Here is a 21,583-nt window from a genome sequence, read left to right on the forward strand (position 1 = left end):
CCCTGTGTGGAGAAGATGGGGTGGGGGTGGCAGGCAGGGCTGCCTGGAGGAGGGGATGCTGGGACACGCTTACAAGAAGGCTCATTTTGCAGACAGAAAGCAGGCCTGGGGGGTGTTGACTGTGCTAAAGTTGGGGAAAGTCCAGGGGAACCTGAACTTCACCCATGGGCAGTGGGCACCTGGGGAAGGAGGCTGAGTCAGACTTGTGGCCAGAAAACTCTCTTGTAGCCCAGTTGAGAAAGACCTGTGACCCAGTTGGCATCACGCTAAGGGGCTGCATGCAGAAGGAGCCTGAGGTAGGGGTAGGGGTTAGAATTTGTGCCAGCTGCAGACTGGGCTCCCGTGGGGCAGGTGTCAGGTGGGCATGGTTCACCTTGCTGTCTGCAGCATCCACAAGTACTCCACATGGGCCAGAGGGTGGTTGAAGGGATGACAAAGACAGATGGTCTCCTTATTCTCCCCGACAACACTGCGGCCCCCTCCCAGCTGTTCAAAACCTCCCACAGCCTCTCACAGCTGTCTCGCTTCTCATTCACACCCCAGCAGAACCGACCTTCTTTCCGCTGCTCATTTCCAAGCCTAAGCCATTTTCCTCCCTGCCAGGAACACCCTTCCCAAACTCTTCACCAAACTAGCTCCATCCCAATATTCTAACTTCAGCCCCCACCCCCTAGAACCCCTTCCTTCTACCCTCTCCCCCACATGAAGAACCTTCAACCCGGGACTAGCCTGCAAAGGGACAGCCCCTGAGTCAAAGCCTCACACTAAAAGACCCCTCGCGGTGGCTCACACCTATAATCGCAGCTCTTTGGGAGGCTGAGGTGGGATGATCCCTTGAGCACAGGAGTTTGAAACCAGCCTAGGCAACAAAGCGAGACCCCTGTCTTTATAAAAAATAATTAGCTGCACGTGGTGGTGCATACCTGTAGTCCTAGCTACTTGGGAAGCTGAGGTGGGAGGATCACTTGAGGCTGGGAGTTCAAGGCGGGCCACTGCACTCCAGTCTGGGCGACACAGTGAGACCTCCTCTCAAAAAAAAAAAAAAAAATACTTCACACCTGCCTGGAAACACGTTTACATTTGTGGTGGCTACTGTGTGAAAACTCAAATCTAAGCCCACTGAAAGGCATTTTGCGCCCAAGAGCTGGAGGTTGCTCTATCAGCGCGCACAGGCAATGCCCACTTGATCTTTGGGTGGGGAATGCAGGGGTTTAGAAGGGCAGAGTCGAGGAAAACGAATTTCTTTAGAACGAAGTTGTGGGGCAGGGGAAAGAGCGGGCATGCCAGGACCTTCAGCGCGTACCCCTTGGCCTAAGAGCAGAAACATCCCGAGGTGTTGTGTCCCAGCCTTTGACAGAGAGGGAAACTGAGGCTGAGCAGCTGGACAGGTGTCGATGGTGAGGGGCGAAGGGGGGGCAGCTGCCAGGGGGAGGATCGGGGAGGGGCCTTGGAGGCTCCCTGGGAACACGCAGGGCGGGTCACGGCCGCCTGCCCAGGGCGCAGCGAGGGGCGACCTTTGTGCGGGGCGGGTCCCTGGCAGCCCCGGCCGGGACGCGCCGCCAACGAGGAGCCGAGTGCCCTGGAGAACACCCGGGGCTGAGCCGGGGTCCAGCCGCCGCCGCTATGGACATCCCGCCGCTGGCCGGCAAGATCGCGGCGCTGTCGCTGAGCGCCCTCCCGGTGTCCTACGCGCTCAACCATGTCTCGGCGCTCTCGCAGTGCGTGCGGGGAGGGGCTGGGGCGGCCTTCGGGGACAGTGGGGGCGGGCGGGGGCTGGGAGGACCGGAGGTGGGCTGGAGGGAGGATGCGCGGTCCGCGGACCTGGCCCCTGCGAGCCTTGCGCCCCAGCTCAGCTCCGACCCGGCAGGATTGGGCCTGGGCCAGAAGAACGCCCCCGTCTAACCGGAAGTCCCCTTTCCGCCGTGCTGGAGGCTGGGGTGTGGCCGCTCCTGGGATGTTTGGGGCCTGGGGAGAAGGAATGATGAGGAGAGTCCCCACAAGCCAGAGCTTTGGAGGGTTTCTGGGGTTTTCCCAGGGATGCGCCCTGCGCAGGCTCCAAAGTCGCCAAGGGTAAAAGTATTGTCCAGATAAGGCCCGGGTACCTGGCTCCTGCTGACACACACACACACACACACACACACACACACACACACACCCTGCTCCGTTGCCTGTCTCAGGCCTGTGACTTTCCTCTTGTTCAAGACTGGCTAACCCTGTGCCTAGACTCAGTTTCCCCTACTGGTTCCTGTTCCTGGTCCCTGTCTCCTAACCCTAGATCCTAGCCCTGTGGGTCCAGCCACCGGATAACGGGCATCTGCAAGGCCCTCGCACTTCTAAACCCAGCTCAACCCAAGCCATAGGGTGGAGAGAGTCTTAACCATGGGCCTGCTCCCTGGGTGGGAATACCCATCTCCATCTCCTGGGATCCTGGGTAAGCCTCAGTTCCCTGATTAGTGTCATGGGCACAATCCTAGATCTCATCTCATAGTTACAGTTAAGGATTACAAACTGTGTACAAAGATTTGTCCTGGTCTCATCTGAGTACTATAATGTCATCGTTATAGTACTACATGGGGTCAGGATGGAGATCTTGGGTTCTGAGGGGATCGTGAGAAAACAGGGGCCTGGAGAGTGATGGACAGAGTCTTGCTGTGTGACCCTGGACAACTGGACAGTAATCCCATCCTCTCTAGGCCTGGATTTGCCCACCTGGGTTGAGCGCTGCCCAGAGACCTGGCTTCTGTTATCTATGCAACTGGTCGACCTGTCTTATCAGGTTGGGGGCGCAGATCAGGGCAGGGGTAAGGTGGAGTTAATAGAGGCATTTGGACTTTAGCTGGGAGGAGCTGGGAGTGTCAGACAGTGAAGTCTACAGAACTGAGCACTCAAGACCCTGTGGCTTGGGAGCTGGGCCTGGCCACAGAGGGACTTGACGTTGCCGAATGACTGAACAGACTGAGTTAAACACATAACAAATGATGGGATAAATGGTAAAGTCAGAAGCGGCAGACCAGGCATGGTGGCTCATGCCTGTAATCCTAGCATTTTGGGAGGCCGAGATGGGCAAATCACCTGAGGTCAGGAGTTCGAGACCAGCCTGGCCAACATGGTAAAACTCTGTCTCTACTAAAAATATAAAAATTAACAGGGCGTGGTAGTGGACACCAGTAATCCCAGCTACTTGGGAGGCTGAGGCAGGAGAATCGCTTGAACCCAGGAGGCAGAGGTTGCAGTGAGCTGAGATCACACCACTTCACTCCAGCCTGCGTGTCAGAGCTCCATCTCAAAAAAAAAAAAAAAAAGAAAGAAAAGAAGGGGCTGATGAATGTCCCCTCTGTAGCTGGCTCAAGTTAAACAGTGATCCTTTCTGGGGAGTCAGGGAGGGCTTCATGGAGGAAGAACAATGTGGATGGGCCGTGAAGGATGAGTAGGAGTTTGCCAAGTGGAAAAGGCTTCTGGAAGCAGTTTCCAGAAGGAAGAAACAGCCTGGGCAAGGGCCTGGCACAGGATGAGAGCAGTTTCAGGGAACAGCATTGATGGATGAACAGACACTTTAGCCTCTTCCCCTGGGGCTTCCAGGAGTCTGCCCCTTCCCCTACCAGGGAGAGTGGGGCAATGCCTCAGCACTGGGCCTGGCGTCCCTGACTTGGTCTCCCTCTCCACAGCCCCCTGTGGGTGGCATTGATGAGCGCCCTAATCCTGGGTCTGCTCTTCGTGGCAGTCTACAGCTTGTCCCATGGCGAAATCTCCTATGACCCACTCTATGCTGGTGAGTCAGTGGGAAGCTGTGGGGAAGAAGACTGTCCAGGCAAGGGCCTCCACCCTCAGACTTAGGGGCCATCGAAGGTCCTCCTCCATCAGACTGGGGGCCCTTTAAGAGCTCCCATCAGACTGGAGACCTCAAAGAGATCTGAACACTCCCATTAAACTGGGGAACTTCAAAGAGCCTCCCCCTTGAGACCTGGGGCTCCTGAGAATAGGGACTGCGTCTCCCCCATCAGATTGGAAGCTCCTGAAAAAGAATGTACTGCCTCATCACTTTGAGATCTCCTGAGGGCGGGGACTCCCAAAGGCAGGCACTGGGCCTCCCAATTAAACCAGGGACTTCTGAGGGCCAGGCTGGGTCTCCTCCATCAGACATGCAGAATGAGGCGGGACAGTGGTCATGCAACCTTTGGGGTTGGGACAGGGACTGGGCCTGGAGTCCTTGCCTGAAGTAATCTCATCCCTGACCTTAACTTCAAGCCCTGCCCACACTGAGCCCTAGCCCCACCCATGTGTGTCCCCTCCCACACCTGACCCGGCCGCCTACTCACTGCAGTCTTCGCCGTCTTCGCCTTCACCTCGGTTGTGGACCTCATCATCGCTCTTCAGGAAGACGGCTATGTGGTGGGCTTCATGGATTTCTACACCAAGGAGGTACTTGGGGGACGGCCAGGGATCCCCCTGCCCCACTGCCCGTCTGAGCCTCCCTCCTGCCCCCACAGGGAGAGCCATACCTGCGCACAGCACACGGAGTCTTCATTTGCTACTGGGATGGCACCGTTCACTACCTCCTCTACCTGGCCATGGCCGGCGCCATCTGCAGAAGGTGCAGGAGCCAGGGAGAGGGTGGCCCCTGACCCTGGGAGAGAAGTTTCATCCTCAGATGGGGCCCCAGGGCAGGGTGGAGCCAGAAGTGTCTGTAGGAGAAATCAGGATGCTCCTCTAGGACTCCAGCCAGGGGTGGCCGGGAGAAGGTTCCAGGAAACGTTTCAGGTGTAGATGGTGGCGTGGCATTGCTTATATCCACCCTGTGTCTGGGCAGTCACTTCTTTTCTTGGACAGAGGGTCTCACTGTTCATTCCCCTGTTCAACTCCCTGTTGTCCCTTCCATCCTGGGCAAAACTGAAAGGCACCCAGAGCTGGGAAGCCCACGGTGGTCTCTGGGCCCTGGCTGGGGCTCTGAGATTATGGAGTGACTACCTGCTGGTCACCCCTCCATCCCCTGCCCAGGAAGAGATACCGGAACTTTGGACTGTACTGGCTGGGTTCCTTCGCCATGAGCATCCTGGTGTTCCTTACAGGAAACATTCTTGGTAAGGACAAGGCTTCGGGAAATCTGGTCTCTCTTGGGCTAGGTCCCTGCCCTGCATCTAGAAGCAACCCCATTGGATCCTCCACCCCTTCCCTGATGTCTGCAGAGGCCCCACCTCCCTCTTTGCGTGTCCACAGCCTCAGTCAGCAGCCCACCCCTTTCTGGTCCCCATTTCCTCTTGAAAGGTGAGGGAACCCAAACTCTGCTTCCTCCCCAGGCAATGGTTCCCAGCACCAGGGGTTTGACCCAGAATGCTCTTGACACAGGAAGGGAATTTTAGGATGAATCCTGGGGACACGGTGAAAGCTTCAGGAGTAGGGCTTGGGAGGTAGAGCAGTGAAGGCAATCCGGGAGGCTGGCATGGCAAAACCTCAGCAGAGGGAACACCCAAGGTGTATTCATAGAAAGCAAAGAACCCACTGGAAGGTAGGATCCATGTTCAGAAGGTAAATTGAGGCAGGCTAGGCTGAGGAGCACGGACATCATCCTGTGGGCACTAGGGAGCCATGGAGGGTGGTGGAGCTTGAATGAGGATGGTATTTCTTTTTTTTCTTTTTCTTTTTTTTTTTTTTTTGAGACGGAGTCTTGCTCAGTCACCCAGGCTGGAGTGCAGTGGCGCGATCTCGGCTCACTGCAAGCTCCGCCTCCCGGGTTCACGCCATTCTCCTTGCCCGGCTAATTTTTGTTTTGCATTTTTAGTAGAGACGGGGTTTCACTGTGTTAGCCAGGATAGTCTCGATCTCCTGACCTCGTGATCCGCCCGCCTCAGCCTCCCAAAGTGCTGGGATTACAGGCATGAGCCACCGCGCCCAGCCGAGATGGTATTTCTGAATTGAGATGTCCAGCCAGAGAGACCGGGTGCGCTGGCTCACACCTGTAATCCTTATGTTGCTCAGACTGGTCTCAAACTCCTTGGCTCAAGCGATCCGCCTGCCTCATTACTCACTTAAGCCAAGGAGATCAAGACCAGCCTGGGTAGCATGGTGAAACCCTGCCTATACTAAAAATACAAAAATTAGCCAGGCATAATGGTGTATGCCTGTAATCCCAGCTACTTAGGAGGCTGAGACAGGAGAATTGCTTGAACCTGAGAGGAGGAGGTTGCAATGAGCCAAGATTGCGCCACTGCACTCCAGCCTGGGTGACAGAGCAAGACTCTGTCTCAGAACAAACAAACAAACAGACATCCAGCAGGGTTCTGGCATGGCTGACGCCCTCTCTCCTGCACCATGGCAGGCAAATACAGCTCCGAGATCAGGCCTGCCTTCTTCCTCACCATCCCCTACCTGCTGGTGCCATGCTGGGCTGGCACGAGGGTCTTCAGCCAGCCCCGGGCGCCAACCTGCTGCACCGCCAACACGGTGAGTGCCTTGCCCCTCTTAGGCTTTGTCCCAGCGTGCCTGAACTTTCCCTGTGTGAGTTGCTTTTGGTCAAAGACTTAGTTTCCGTGGAAGGATCTCCTTTGTCATAAGGAAGAAGCAAGGGCTGGGTGAGATGGCTCATGCCTATAATCCCAACATTTTGGGAGGCCAAGGCTTGAGGATCACTTGAGCCCAGGAGTTGGAGACCAGCCTGGGCAACACAGCCAGACCCTGACTCTACAAAAAGTTAAAAAATTAGCCAGATGTGGTGGTGCATGCCTGTGGTCCTAGCTACTTGGGAGGCTGAGGTAGGAGGATCACTTGAGCCCGGGAGATTGAGGCTGCAGTGAGCTGAGATTGTGCCACTTCACTCAAGCCTGGGCAACAGAAAGAGACCCTGTCTCACTCCGTCTCAAAAAAAAAAAAAAAAAAAAAAAAAGGAAGGAAGGAAGGAAAGAAAGAAAAGAAAAGAAAGAAAGGAAGAAAAGAAAGAGAGGAGCCTTAGGAGCCTTTATATACCTTTTGAATACCTACTGAATACCTCTCATTGACTACCTCTCATGCTGTCTGTGTTTCTCTCCCCTGGGGCAGGTGCAGGAGGAACAAAGAAAGGGACTCCTGCAGCGTCCAGTTGACCTGGCCCTTGTCATATACCTCATCCTTGCTGGCTTCTTCACTCTGTTCCGGGGCCTGGTGAGTCCGCACTAGTTAGTCTCTCCATCCCCTGCCTCCGGTCTCCCTTCCCTGACCCACCTCTCCCACGCTGCCCTTCTTCCTGTTTGATCATCCAAGGAAGTTCTTCATCAAGTCTAACCTGAGTGTTCCATGACAAAGCCCCATTTCTCCCAGCCCAATTTGAGCTGGGCTGGGAGAGGCCAGAGCAAGGGGTGTGGACCTGGAAGGGCGGGGGAAGTTTCCTGTGGGAGGGATGTCTGAGGGTTCTTGGTATGTCTGTCTGCTCCAGGTGGTGCTTGACTGCCCCACAGATTCCTGCTTTGTCTATATCTACCAGTATGAGCCATACCTGCGGGACCCTGTGGCCTATCCTAAGGTGCAGGTGAGAGGGGAGTGGGGAGAAGACCATACCCCTGCCTTGGGTAGGGGTCCTCTGGGCCTCTTGGAAGCAGGTGCCAGAAGCACAACTCAAACAGGCAGAAGGCCATATGGAATTTACTGTCCTACCAAAAAAAGGACAGATGTGGTCTTCAGGTATGACTGGATCCAGGTGCTCAAGGTGCAGATTCTGGGCTCTTCTTTTCTTTTCTTTTCTTTTTTTCTTTTCTTTTTGTTTTTTTTGTTTTGTTTTGTTTGTGTTGTTTTGTTTTGTTTTGTTTTTGAGACAGAGTTTTGCTCTTGTCACCTAGGCTGGATTGCAATGGCGTGATCTCAGATCACTGCAACCTCCACCTCCTGGGCTCAAGTGATTCTCCTGCCTCAGCCTCCTAAGTAGCTGGGATTACAGGCGTGCGCCACCACACTCGGCTAATTTTGTATTTTTAGTAGATACGGGGTTTCACCATGTTGGTCAGGCTGGTCTCGAACTCCTGACCTCAAGTGATCCACCCACCTCAGCCTCCCAAAGTGCTGGGATTACAGGCGTGAGCCACCATGCCCGGCCTCTGGGCTCTGCTTTCTTTGCATGGCTCTGCTCTCAGGCAGTCCCTTTATGGGGTAGCAGAGACAGCCTGTGGCAGCTCCAGGCTTCCATGCACCCCACTCAGCCACCCCAGAGCATTGTGAGCCCTTATTACCCCCGAGCTTAAGCACAAGTCTTAGGCAGGCTCAGATTGACCCAGCCTGAATCACTTGCCCATCCCTTACTGAGCATCATGGACAGGGGGCTGGAATGCTCCGACTGGCTAGGCCAGAGTCGCATGCCACTTCCAGAGAAAGGTTGGTAGGTTTGGTGTATGTGTTCGGCGGGTGGGGGCAAGGATCTGCAAGGGAAATAGGGGAGCACTTTGCAGAAAGCCTGGGTGGGGTCTGAGGCCATCCAGATCCTTCCTCAGGGCCTCCACCTTGGGGGTCTCAGGAGACCCACCTGGGGTAGCTGCTCATCTCACAGGCTGGTGCCCCTCTCCTCCCTCCCCTGCAGATGCTGATGTACATGTTTTATGTCCTGCCTTTCTGCGGCCTGGCTGCCTATGCTCTCACCTTCCCTGGTTGTTCCTGGCTGCCAGACTGGGCCTTGGTGTTTGCTGGAGCCATCGGCCAGGTGAGGTGGCGGGTGGGTGGTTGAGCAGACATGTGGGAGGGAATTTCTGTCTACTCATCAACGACTTTGGTGTCCTCCCTGGGCACTGTAATGATGGGCCCCCAAGAGACCCCAGCCCCAGGCCCGGTATCCCAGGATTCCCTAGTCTAGGGGAGACAAAGCCAGATACAGACACTCCAAGCCCCATGAAAAGAGGGACAGGGGCTGTGAAGGATTCCAGAAGGGAAAGGTTATCTAGAAGCAGGGGTCATAGGAGCTGGGCTTTGATGTACGGGGATGAGTTCTCCAGGCAGGGAAGGGCATTCCAGGAATGGGAACAGCATAAGGAGAAGCACAGAGGGAGAGAGTGATTTAGCGGGGCCATAATATGGGTAAAGGCAGAGATAAGAGAAATTGGCAGCTAGATGCTGAAGGCTTTGAAAACTCTAGGACTGGGGGCTTGTACTGAGGGTGATGGGGAGTTTGAGGAGGTGTTTGAGCAGTGGGGACCCAGTCAGAGCTAGGAGCCTTTTTCTGGGTTCCTGATGAAAAGTGCTAAAGCCTGGGCCCCGGCCAGGGAAGTAGGGACCAGGAAAACATCTAGAATCCACAGGATTTGTGCCAAGACCTCTGGGATGGGGAAGACTGGGAGGAGGATCTGGAACCAGGTCAGAGAGAGATGGGGTGCAGGGCCCAGGAGATGGGGTTAGGCAAGTAGGGAGGGACTCACAGACAAGTGGACGAGCACGGGGGATGGGGGACAGAGAGGACACATAAGGGTAGGAATCTTTACAGACAGAAGGCTGGGCGAGGTGGCTCACACCTGTAATCCCAGCACTTTGAGAGGCCGAGGTGAGAGGGCTACTTGAGCCCAGGAGTCTGAGACCAGCCTAGGCAACGTGGCAAAACCTGTCTTTACAAAAAGTACAAAAATTAGCTGGGCATGGTAGCACGTGCCTGCTGTCTTAGCTACTCGGGAGGCTGGGATGGGAGGATTGCTTGAGCCCAGGAGGTTGAGGCTGCAGTGAGTCATGGTCGTGCCACTGCACTCCAGCCTGGCCAACAGAGCAAGACCCTATCTCTAAATAGATAGATAGATAGATAGATAGATAGATAGATAGATAGATAGATAGAAATTTTAAAAATAAGCCAGGCATGGTGGCTCACGCCTGTAATCCTAGCTAGCACTCTGGGAGGCCAAGGTGGATGGATTGCCTGACCTCAGGAGTTTGAGACCAGCTTGGGCAACATGGCGAAACCCCATCTCTATTAAAAAATACAAAAAATTAACTGGGCATAGAGGTGCGCGCCTGTAGTACCAGCTACTCAGAGGAGGTTGAAGCATGAGAATCGCTTGAACCCAGGAGGCAGCAGAGGTTGCAGTGAATGGAGATTGCACCAGTGCACTCCAGCATGGGCAAGAGAGTGAGACTCTGTCTTCAAAAAAAAAAATATAGAGATAGAGAGAGACAGATGGATGGACTGGAGATGGGAAACAGGTAGATGAGCAGAGCCCAAGAGTTGAGGATGGGCATCCCCTGGATTCTGCCTGACCTACCTGGTGGGCCGTCGGTGATGCTGGGATTTCGGTTCCTTCCTGGCCCCTGACATCCATCTTTCCTGTTTGGCTACCAGGCACAGTTCTCGCACATGGGGGCTTCCATGCACCTGCGCACACCCTTCACCTACCGTGTGCCTGAGGACACCTGGGGCTGCTTCTTCGTGTGCAATCTGCTGTATGCACTGGGCCCCCACCTGCTGGCCTACCGTTGCCTTCAGTGGCCTGCATTCTTCCACCAGCCACCACCCTCCGGCCCCATAGCCCTCCACAAGAAGCAGCATTGAGAGGGCTACGGACTTAGGACCCAGGACTCTGTTTACGCGCCCAGCCAGCCCTACCTGGGGAAGCAGGGGTCGGGTGTTTTAGAGACAGGAGGGACATCTCCAGGTGTCGTTAGTCCTGGCTATGGTGGTTTCAGTCCAGTGGGTGGGATGGAGACCAACAACCAAGTGTTCCTGCAAGGAGCGCCTCTCACTGCTGTCACCATGCTTCAACCCCCACACGACGCTTCCACCCCTTCCAGAATTTACCCATCATCCCCCCATAGATCCTTTTAGTAAAAACCCTTTCAATTTCCAAAATATCACTGCCTAAGTGTTTCAGGGTGCAGGGACGAGGGACCCTCTTCTTGGCCCCCATGAGGGCCCATCCATCACTGCCATCGTGGTTGCCAGGAGCAAGAGGTGCTGGGATGGCAGAAGGCGGCCTCTGGTTGGTATGCATGGCTCCATCTTCCAGATGGGAAAACCGAGGCTCAGTATGGACAAGAGACCTGCCCAAGGTCACAGCCAGAGAGAAAAGTTCCTGCTCTACGAATAAATCATAACCAATAGCATGATATGTTTATTAAGCACCTACTGTATACCTTGACTGCTCCATGCTGGATCTCACTCCTTATTCCAGATGGGGAAACCAAGGCTGCAGGTGAAGGTCCTGGTCTGAGATCATTCCCCTCCTCAGTCCCCAAGGCATGGTTGAGCTGAGATGGAGCCCCAGCGTGTTGGACCACAGAAACCTCAACCCTGCCTCTGCTATCTGGTCGAGTTGGGCTCATTTTAGGGGAAACTGAGTCCTGGAAGGAAGCCAAGGTGTTGGGAGAAAGACTCAATGTTTCCTAGTGTTTGATTTTTGAAGTTGGGTGAAAGGCCATGTTTAGGGGTGACTTGGGCCTGGAGTAAATCAGGGACTTGACCAGATGTCCCATTTTCTTTTCTTTTTTTTTTTTTGAGTTGGAGTTTTCGCTCTTGTTACCCAGGCTGATATGCAATGGCACGATCTTGGCTCACTGCAACCTCCACCTCCCGGGTTCAAGCAATTCTCCTGCCTCAGCCCCCTGAGTAGCTGGGATTACAGGCATGTGTCACCACGCCTGGCTAATTTTATATTTTTAGTAGAGACATAGTTTCTACATGTTGGTCAGGTTGGCCTTGAACTCCTGACCTCAGGTGATCCTCCTGCCTTGACCTCCCAAAGTGCTGGGATTACAGGCATGAGCCACCATGCCCGGCCTAGATGTCCCTTTTCTTGCCCCTCCCAACCCCTACCGGAGATCTAGGGTATGTCTGGCTATTGGATCTTCACCAAAGAGTCGGCAGCAGGCTCAGAGAAGCCAACTGTCTCCATCAAAGTCCCACAGCCAATGAGGGGCAGACTTGGATTGGGGCCTGTGGCTCCAGGTCACAGCAGAGTGTGATTATCGTGAGGCCCCCACCCTGCACAGTGAGCACCTTTGGGGTACTGGAGACCAGGACTCCACTATGACTACCCAATGGACAGATGGGTAAACTGAGGGCTGCAGGTCAAGTGATCTCTCACCAGATCCCCCAGGTCCCCTGCCAAAGCACAGTAACCATGATAGAAGACTCAGCCCCCTCCTCCATTTCAAAGACGGTTAAACTGAGGCTCAGAGAGATTCTTCCCTGGCCTAAGTTCAGCTAGCAGGGCGAGGGAACTAGCTCTGCACTCCAAGCCCAGAGCGCTTCTTTCTCCGCCCGCGCTCCAGCCACCACGCTCTCCAGGGGAGCGTGGGCTGCCGCGGCCCCTTTAACACACCCCGCCTTGCTCGCCTTCCTCCTCCCCTTGCAGGCAGACGCCGGGATTGCGCCGCCTGCAGGGACCTGCCCAGTCCTAACCGGGTGTGCTGTGAGCGCAGTCCGGGTGCGTAGGGGCCGCTCGGCGAGGGCCGCGCGGGCAAGATGGTAAGTGCGGCTGTGGGCGCGGATGGTGCGTGCCCCGTCTCCCCAGTCTGGGATTCTGTATGTCTCTGTCTCTGAATCTATATCCCTCCGAGTTTCTTCTGTCTCCTCCTTTTCTCTGTCTCTCACCCTCTTTGATCTCTCTTTTTGGCACTCTCGGTTCTCTCCGTCTCCATCTCTCCCTGCTTCTCTCCATCTCTGTCACCCTCTCTGCCTTTTTCCTCTTCTCTCCGTTTCTCTCTTTACCTGCCCCTATCTCTTCCTCCTCTTCTCTAATTCTCTCGGCCTCTGGCACTCTCCTGTCTCTCCCTCTCCCTCTGCCTCTCTGTCTCTCCCTCTCCCTGTCTCTCCCTCTGCCTCTCTGTCTCTCCCTCTGCCTCTCTGTCTCTCCCTCTGCCTCTCTGTCTCTCCCTCTGTCTCTCTGTCTCTCCCTCTCTGTCTCTCCCTCTCCATCTCTGTCTCTCCCTCTCCCGTCTCTTCCTCTGCCTCTCTCCCTCTGCTTCTCTGTCTCTTCCTCTGTCTCTCCCTTTCCATCTCTGTCTTGCCCTCTCCATCTGTCTCTTCCCCTGCCCCTCTGTCTCTCCCTCTGCCTCTCTGTCTCTCCCTCTCCATCTCTGTCTCTCCCTCTACATCTGTCTCTCCCTCTCCATCTCTGCCTCTCCGTCTTCCCTTACCCTTTTTCTGTGTCGCGCACTCTCTTCTCTGCCTCTCCCTGCCTTTCTCTCTGTCCCTGTTCTCTCCCCGCGTCTCTCCCTGTGTCTCTCCAGCTCTCCCCCCTCCCTGCCCGCCCCGGCCCGGTTTGCTGCAGTCTCCTGGCGCACGGATAACCTTGCTGCCGCCGCTCCTCCAGCTCTTCCCCACCCCCCCATCCCCGGCCCGGGCCAGGGCCAGAAGGGGGCGGGGGCAGCGAGCCTCGGGTTTTGGGGCAGGGGTGATGAGGCGGGATCTGGGGATCTGGGGCCAAGGGAGGGGGGCGTCTAGGGGCGTGGGTTCTTGCAGGAGGGAGGATGTGAGGTCCCAGGAGGAGGAGGGGGAGTTATGCGGGACCCCGGAAAGGGTGGGGGCATGGGCGTGTGCGAGGTCCTCGCTGTGGGGAAGGCAGGCCCGGGAGGGAGCCAGGCCTCCGAAAGGCCAAGGCTGGGAGGCTGGACTGAGCCCTGTGCCCGTCCCCCAGGTGTGCGCTCGGGCGGCCCTCGGTCCCGGAGCGCTCTGGGCAGCGGCCTGGGGCGTCCTGCTGCTCACAGCCCCCGCGGGGGCGCAGCGTGGCCGGAAGAAGGTCGTGCACGTGCTGGGTGAGTCCGGGCCGCTAAAAGTGGTCTTCTCCGCGAAAAGCAGAAGAGGCCAAGTGCGGAGAGGTGTAGGGGGTAGGGCGTTCCTGACGTCCACGGTTCCCCCAACCACTCCCCATCTAAGCCCCTCGCCCTCTCCCTGAGCCCCTGGACCCTTCTGATTCCCCGACCCCCGCCCGAGTCTTCCCACCTTCCCCTCCCCAGAGACCCCTTCCCCAGGGCCCCCCTTCTGCCCCTAGGCCCCTTCTCTGAACCCTGCTTGGTTGTCCGCAGAGGGTGAGTCGGGCTCGGTAGTGGTACAGACAGCGCCTGGGCAGGTGGTAAGCCACCGGGGTGGCACCATCGTCTTGCCCTGCCGGTACCACTATGAGGCAACCGCCCACGGTCACGACGGCGTCCGGCTCAAGTGGACAAAGGTGGTGGACCCGCTGGCCTTCACCGACGTCTTCGTGGCACTAGGCCCCCAGCACCGGGCATTTGGCAGCTACCGTGGGCGGGCTGAGCTGCAGGGCGATGGGCCTGGGGATGCCTCCCTGGTCCTCCGCAATGTCACGCTGCAAGACTACGGGCGCTATGAGTGCGAAGTCACCAATGAGTTGGAAGACGACGCTGGTATGGTCAAGCTGGACCTGGAAGGTGATCAGCCGGTGGGGAGGATAAACCTTGCTTCTGAGGAAGGAGGGGGACAGGGATGGCAAGGGACATAAATCAAATCAAGTTGGCCTGCAGGCATTTAGAGGGTTGGTGGGGTAGAGCCCCCATATCTAATTCTGGGTGATTTTCCTCCCCATGGACATTGGCGATGTCTGGAGATAGGTTAGGTTGCCACATCTGGAGAAGTCAGTTGCTACTGGCCTCTAGTGGGTAGAGGCCAGGGATGCAGTTAAACATCCTACCAGGCACAGGATAGTCCCCCACAAAGAGTGATCCAGGCTGGGCATGGTGACTCACGACTGTAATCCCAGCACTTTGGGAGGTTGAGGCAGGCGGATCACCTGAGGTCAGGAGTTCAAGACCAGCCTGACCAACATGCTGAAACCCCATCTCTAGTAAAAATACAAAAATTAGCCAGGCATGATGGTGCATGCCTGTAATTCCAGCTACTTGGGAGACTGAGGCAGGAAAATCTCTTGAACCCCGGAGGCGGAGGTTGCAGTGAGCTGAGATCGTGCCACTGCACTCTAGCCTGGGCGACAGAGCCAGACTCCAAAAAAAAAAAAAAAAAAAAAAAAAAGTGATCCAGTCCAAAATGTCCACAATGAGGACACTGAGAAGTCCTGGGATAGGATTCAGGCACAGTGAGATCCAGGCACTCACACCATGTCAGGAACCATCCTTCTGCTCTGCTTCCCAGGTAGGCTTTCTTCCGACAGGTTTCTCTTTCTGGAACCAGACCACAGTGCCTAGGCTTAGCGACTGATTTCCTAGGAGCAGCAGCTGGAGTCCCAGAGTTGTCCCTCACTGGCTCAGCTTGAGTCATGTGCCCAACTGTGAGCCAATCACTGTAGCTGGAAGGTGGGATGCTCTGATTGGCTGACCCTGGAGCTGGGAGGTGGGGTTTCTATTTGAAGAATTCCCTCCCATTTGGTTGGCCTTTTTCAGTTCACTTTAGAAGATTCTAGGTGAGATTTCAGGGCCCTTGCTTGCTGACCTCCCTAACAATAGCAAATAACAGTAAGAGCAGCAGCTCTCCTTTACTGGACATTTTCTATGTGACAGGTGCTTAGCTGAAGAGTTCTCAGGAGTCTCTAATTTAATTTCCTAAAAACCCCAAGGGAGACGGCTATTACCAGCAGACCGACAACAGGCTCAGAGAGGTTACAGCCTTGCCCAGGACAGTACTAGTTGGTGGCAGAGCCAGGATTCAATCCCCAGTCTGTCAGCTCCAGGTCTTCTCCCTGGCCCCTGTCTGCCTCTTTCCTGGGTGCCCCACTCACCCCCAACTCCCATCCCTCAAACACAGACGCATAAAATACTTGAGCTGAACGGACTGTGAGTCCAATGAGGGACAAGTTCCAAAGTCATCAGAACTGAAGGTAGAAGGGAACCCAGTGGGTCCTGCCTTGGACAATGCTGGGGGAATCAAAGGGGTCTTCACCTAGGGCCAATCTTCCAGGGGATCCTAGTCTAGGAAAGTCAGCACTGAACGCAGGCTCCGTGGGCTCAGGGCTGGACCACAGGGAGGGACCCAGTACTGGGCGAATGTCAGAGGCACACAGGACTGAATGGAAGAGGGTTTGGGAGTTGGGTTTTGAAGGATAAATAGGAGTCCAACAGGTAGAATAAGGTGGAAAGAGCATGAGCAAAGGCCTCCAGCGGTAGAAGGGGATGGACACAATAGTATGTTAAGGGGGAGGGTCAAGTGAATCCCAAGCTTAAAGCGAAGAGAGCCAGTTATGTGGGGTGTGAGCTGGGGAGGGTCATGGTCAGGTCTGAGGCCAGAGTGAGGAGGAGTAGACTGGAAGGTCCCGGTTGAAGAGTCATATAGCACCCCAGACGTCAGGTGCATGAGGGTGGGCTGAGGTGAACCGGCTGATCCCGTGCGCCCCCTGCCAGGCGTGGTCTTTCCCTACCACCCCCGTGGAGGCCGATACAAGCTGACCTTCGCGGAGGCGCAGCGCGCATGCGCCGAGCAGGACGGTATCCTGGCATCTGCAGAACAGCTGCACGCGGCCTGGCGCGACGGCCTGGACTGGTGCAATGCAGGCTGGTTGCGCGACGGCTCTGTGCAATACCCCGTGAACCGACCCCGGGAGCCCTGCGGCGGCCTAGGAGGGACCGGGAGCGCAGGGGACGGCGGTGATGCCAACGGGGGCGTGCGCAACTACGGGTATCGCCATAACGCCGAGGAACGCTACGACGCCTTCTGCTTCACGTCCAACCTGCCAGGTGCGTAGGCCTCATCCCCAGACGGGCCTCTGCCACAACACTACCCCAACCCTGGGGCCTTCTTCCCCACCCAGCTCTTAGCGATCAGAAACAGGAGACCCCTCTCCCAAGAGTGCTTAGGTAAGGCACACACCGCCTGGCACCAACACTGGTTGGGCCGAGGCTGGGGTCCCAGGCCGCAAAGGAGGAACTGTTCCTGGATCCCGGAGCCGAGGGCCAGAGTCCTGGGCTGCATGCGGGGGGCAGTCCTGAATCCCGAGGCTGGGTCCCAGGAGCCGCACTAATAACCCACCCCCCCACCCCATCCCCTCAGGGCGGGTGTTCTTCCTGAAGCCGCTGCGGCCTGTACCCTTCTCTGGAGCTGCGCGCGCGTGTGCTGCGCGTGGCGCGGCCGTGGCCAAGGTGGGGCAGCTGTTCGCCGCGTGGAAGCTGCAGCTGCTGGACCGCTGCACCGCGGGTTGGCTGGCGGATGGCAGCGCGCGCTACCCCATCGTGAATCCGCGCATGCGCTGCGGAGGCCGCCGGCCTGGTGTGCGCAGCCTCGGCTTCCCGGACGCCACCCGACGGCTCTTCGGCGTCTACTGCTACCGCGCTCCGGGAGCACCGGACCCGGCACCCGGCGGCTGGGGCTGGGGCTGGGCGGGCGGCGGCGGCTGGGCAGGGGGCGCGCGCGATCCTGCTGCCTGGACCCCGCTGCGCGTCTAGGCTGGCAGCAGGCGGACAGCCAGGGCGCATGACCACTGGTCTAGAACCCTGCGGTCCCCTGGAGGCTGGCCACGCCTCTGAAGCCCTGGACACTGGCCACATTCCCTGTGGTCCCTTACAAACTAACTGTGCCCCTGGGGTCCCTGAAGATTTGGCTAGTCCTGGCAGAACAGTACTTTGGAGTTCCCTGGAGCCTGGCCAGCCCTCACCTCTTCTGGACAGAGGATTCCCCCAACTCCCCAACTTTCTCCATGAGGGCCACGCCCCCTGAGGACCTCAGGAGGCCAGCAGACCCAGCAGGCTCCTGAAGACTGGCCACGCCTCCTGAGACCACTTGGAAACAGACCAACCGTCACCGTGGTCGCCTGGTGGCTGGACCCCCGGGATTGACTAGAGACTGGCCGTACATCTTCTGCATCTCACTGGAGACTGAACACTAGTCCCTTGCGGTCCCGTGGACACTGGGCCTCCTCCTCCTCCTCCTCCTCACCTGGAGAGACTACAGGAACTTCAGGGTCACTCCCCGTGGTCACATGGAGGTTGTGGGCCGAGGAGCTTGTTTTCCCTTATGGTGACCTGAGCACTGGAGACTCCCATTCTCCCCCTCTCCCTGAGAGTCCCCTGAAGTTTCTGGGTAACAGGGCCCACCCCTCTAGTTTCACAGGCAAGCACCTCTATCTGCCACCTCAGACTGACACACAGCCTGCTGGCTCACTTACTGGGGGCCACGTCCCACCCCTCAGATATTTCTTTGAAGGCAGAGCAAACCCACCCTGTCCTCTGACATCCTTTTCCCAACTGTCACCAAAGAGACCATCTTCCCAGGCCTGGGGACCCATAAGATCCATGCCACTCATTATGGAGAGCAGTTACCCTGGGTCCCACTGTCACCAAGGCAACCAGTCCTGCTGCTACCTGTCACCTAGAGTCACACACCCCTTCCCTCATCAGGCGCACCCATGAAGAGGGTGCCTCCCTCCTCCAGCTGTAACCACGGATACCACACATTTCTCCTCTCACTGGCCCCCCACCCCAGAGACCTCCACCTCGACTTCTGACTGTCGCTACCCTGACCCACCGCCATGGAGATCACCCTCCCCGAAGCTGTCCCCAGGGTGACACAACATCCAGTTCTCTGGCTCTCACCATGGAAACAAACTGTCCCTGTCCCCAGGCCCACTCCAGTTCCAGGCCACCCTCCAAGCTCCACCCCCAGGCGGTTTGGACCCCACCACTGTTGCCATGGTGATCAAACTCTGGTGTCCAAGGTAACAGAACACCTGTCCCCCTAGGCTTTTCCTTGTGGACAACGGGGCCCTGTTCACCAAGCTGTCGCCACAGAGACTGTCAATGTCCTCATGACAACCAAACTTCCAGCTCTCAGGAACTTCTCATTGCGGGCCAGAAGTCCTGAGTGCCTCCTACTGGGGCTACCCTACTGCACTCCATCAGGGGCCTGATGGCTGCCCCTTCCCCAGACAGGGCTGGATTTCTGGAGCTGCTAAGCCACCCTCTGTTTGCACGTTAACTCTATGCCGGATAGCAGCTGTGCACGAGACAATCTTGCAACACCCGGGCATGTTTGTCGTCGTCCTACAAATGAGGAAACCGAGGCTATGGCATGCCCTGGCCTTTTTAGATACGCGAGCACTGAGCTCCTCTTTTGTCCTCTGAGACCCCATCTCCATTCTCACTGAGTTGCCCTCTCCTTCCCTGACCTCCACCCACATTTCCCTCCTTAGAGATACAGGAGGGATGGAACGTTTTTAAACTTCAACACCCACCAGACTCTAAGTGGTCCAGCCAGAGTCCTCGGCGTTGACAGGCAGCTGGGGGGACACGATCCATGGACAAGGCCATCCCGGCCATGGGAGACCCCAGTCCCGAGGTCTTGCCTGCAGGAGTACTGGGGTCCCCCCTGGAGCCCTCTTTACTGTCACATCATCTCTAGGAAACCTATCTCTGAGTTTTGGGACCAGGTCGGTTTGGGTTTGAATCCTGCCTCTTCTTGCTCACTGTGTGACCAAATGACAAAATCCTTCTGAACCTGTGTTCTCCCACTGTACCAGGGCTGTTTGGTCCCCGTGAGTGCCAAGCATACAGGAGGGGCTCAATAAATCCTTGTTTCTTTTGATGAATGAGAAAATGAGGCAGCCAGTGGGTAATTCCTTTATAAATGCACTTTGGTAGATAAGATGTTACAAGCTTGGGGGGCTTGGGTTTTTTTTTCCGTTTTGTTTTTTTGAGATGGAGTCCCGCTCTGTCGCCCAGGCTGGAGTGCAGTGGTGCAATCTTGACTCACTGCAACCTCCACCTCCCGGGTTCAAGTGATTCTCCTGCATCAGCCTCCCGAGTAGCTGGGATTACAGGTGCCTGCCACCACACCCAGCTAATTTTTGTATTTTTAGTAGAGAGAGGGTTTCACCATGTTGGCCAGGCTGGTCTTGAACTCCTGACCTCAGGTGATCCACCCACCTCAGCCTCCCAAAGTGTTGGGATTACAGGCGCCTGGCCGGGCTGGGTTTTTATTCCCTTGAAAAGTGGTGTCCTTCATTCCTCCCCCACCTCCCCAATCTCTCACTCCTCTTTCTTCCTCCATCCTGTGTCCACTCTCTCCCTTGAGCCACCTACCATGGGTCTGCTCCTTGTCAACTCTGTCCTGACTGGGCCATTGACAAGATCCAGGGCATGAAATTCGGGAAACTGGATGGGGAGTTCCTGTATCAGGAAGGGAGGGAGAGATGTTGCATACTTTCCCTGACATAAATATGTGGGCTCAGGGCGGGGACTGAGGAAGCACTGGAAGTTTCTAGGATACAAACAAAGCATGAAGAGAAAAAATAGCGTAAGGTCCTGACCGTGCACGGGGGCTCATGCCTATAATCCCAGCACTTTAAAAGACTGAGGTGGGAGGATTGCTTGAGCCCAGGAGGTCGAAGCTGCAGTGAGCCATGATTGCACCACTGCACTCCAGCTTGGGCAACAGAGTGAGACCCTGTCTCAAGAAATAAAAAGCAAATCTCCCCTTCCCCATTCTTTTGATAGTCTGAAGAGGATCGATGGTTTGGATTGAATGCACCATAATTTTGTAGTCAGGTTCCTAATGGTGGACATTTATATTGTTTTCAACATTTTTCTGTTTGAAGTTAAGTATCCACATCATCACTCACAAGTTCAAGTATAACTGGAGGGTGATATCAGAAGTTGTTTGTTCAAAGGTTCAAAACTCCCCATTTACTTTCTTTTTTTTTTAATAGAGTTTCGCTCTTGTTGCCCAGGCTGGAGTGCAATGGCACAATCTTGGCTCACCTCAACCTCTGCTTCCCAGGTTCAAGCGATTCTCCTTCCTCAGCCTCCGAAGTAGCTGGGATTACAGGCACCTGCCACTACGCCCAACTAATCTTTGTATTTTTACTAGAGATGGGGTTTTACCATGTTGGTCAGGTTGGTCTCGAACTCCTGACCTCAGGTGATCCACCTGCCTCGGCCTCCTACAGTGCTGGTAACAGGCATGAGCCACTGCACCCAGCCTAAAACTTGCCATTTTCATACTGATTTCCACGTTTTCTTAGAGATGGGGCAATTTATACTTCACAAGTAATAGATATACTCACCTGGCTGGGCATGGTGGCTCACGGCTGTAGTCCCAACACTTTGGGAGGCCGAGACGGGTGGATCACCTGAGGTCAGGAGTTCAAGACTAGCCTGGCCAACATGGTAAAACCCCATCTCTACCAAAAATACAAAAATTAGCCCAGCATGGTGGCAGGCACCTGTAATCCCGACTACTCAGGAGATTGAGGCAGGAGAATCACTTGAACCAAGGAGGCGGAGGTTACAGTGAGCTGAGATCACGCCACTGTACTCCAGCCTGGGCGATAGAGTGAGACTCCTTCTCAAAAAAAAAAAAAAAAAAAAAGTACTCACGTGTTCCACACATCCTCATCAGCCTCATGTCTTGTCACTTTTTATTTTTTTGTCAATCTGATAGGTGAAAAATGGTATCTCACTGTGATTGTTGCTTGCGATTCTATTTGTGAGGTTGAACATCTCCAACCATCACCACCAACTTTGACCTTAGGTGCAGGTGGTCGAGTAAATTGTAAATCATTCATAGTTCAAGCACATTATCATCTTTGATGTATGCAAGGATCTCTCTCTCTCTCTCTTTTTTTTTTTTTTTTGAGACGGAGGTCACTCCATCACCCAGGTTGGAGTGCAATGGCGTGACCTTGGCTCACTGCAACCTCCACCTCCTGGGTTCAAGTGATTCTCCTGCATCAGCCTCCTGAGTAGCTGGGATTACAGGTGT

The 21,583-nt window shown here is 55.7% G+C and overlaps 2 protein-coding genes across 3 annotated transcripts; both read left to right on the forward strand.

Annotated features, from left to right (window-relative positions):
• Positions 1 to 1,515: 1,515 nt before the first annotated feature.
• Positions 1,516 to 10,774, forward strand: TM6SF2 (transmembrane 6 superfamily member 2). 2 transcript variants are annotated; one of them, XM_003915221.5, is made up of 10 exons: positions 1,516 to 1,718; positions 3,666 to 3,769; positions 4,322 to 4,419; positions 4,488 to 4,591; positions 4,996 to 5,078; positions 6,314 to 6,438; positions 7,030 to 7,131; positions 7,403 to 7,495; positions 8,534 to 8,653; positions 10,268 to 10,774. In XM_003915221.5, the coding sequence occupies exons 1-10, from the start codon at positions 1,624 to 1,626 to the stop codon at positions 10,475 to 10,477; spliced, it is 1,134 nt and encodes a 377-aa protein (XP_003915270.2). In that variant the 5' UTR covers positions 1,516 to 1,623; the 3' UTR covers positions 10,478 to 10,774. The 2 variants fall into 2 exon arrangements, with proteins under 2 accessions (XP_003915270.2, XP_009192212.2); XM_009193948.4 differs by lacking the exon at positions 1,516 to 1,718 and adding an exon at positions 1,817 to 2,431.
• Positions 10,775 to 13,322: 2,548 nt separating this feature from the next.
• On the forward strand, positions 13,323 to 19,417 carry HAPLN4 (hyaluronan and proteoglycan link protein 4). The gene is made up of 4 exons (XM_021931548.2): positions 13,323 to 13,680; positions 13,951 to 14,313; positions 16,234 to 16,566; positions 16,880 to 19,417. Exons 1-4 carry the CDS (start codon positions 13,323 to 13,325, stop codon positions 17,269 to 17,271), a joined length of 1,446 nt encoding a protein of 481 aa, XP_021787240.2. The 3' UTR covers positions 17,272 to 19,417.
• Positions 19,418 to 21,583: the final 2,166 nt, after the last annotated feature.

The sequence above is a fragment of the Papio anubis genome, chromosome 20 (genome assembly GCF_008728515.1).
Source record: "Papio anubis isolate 15944 chromosome 20, Panubis1.0, whole genome shotgun sequence".
Taxonomy (NCBI): Eukaryota; Metazoa; Chordata; class Mammalia; order Primates; family Cercopithecidae; genus Papio; species Papio anubis.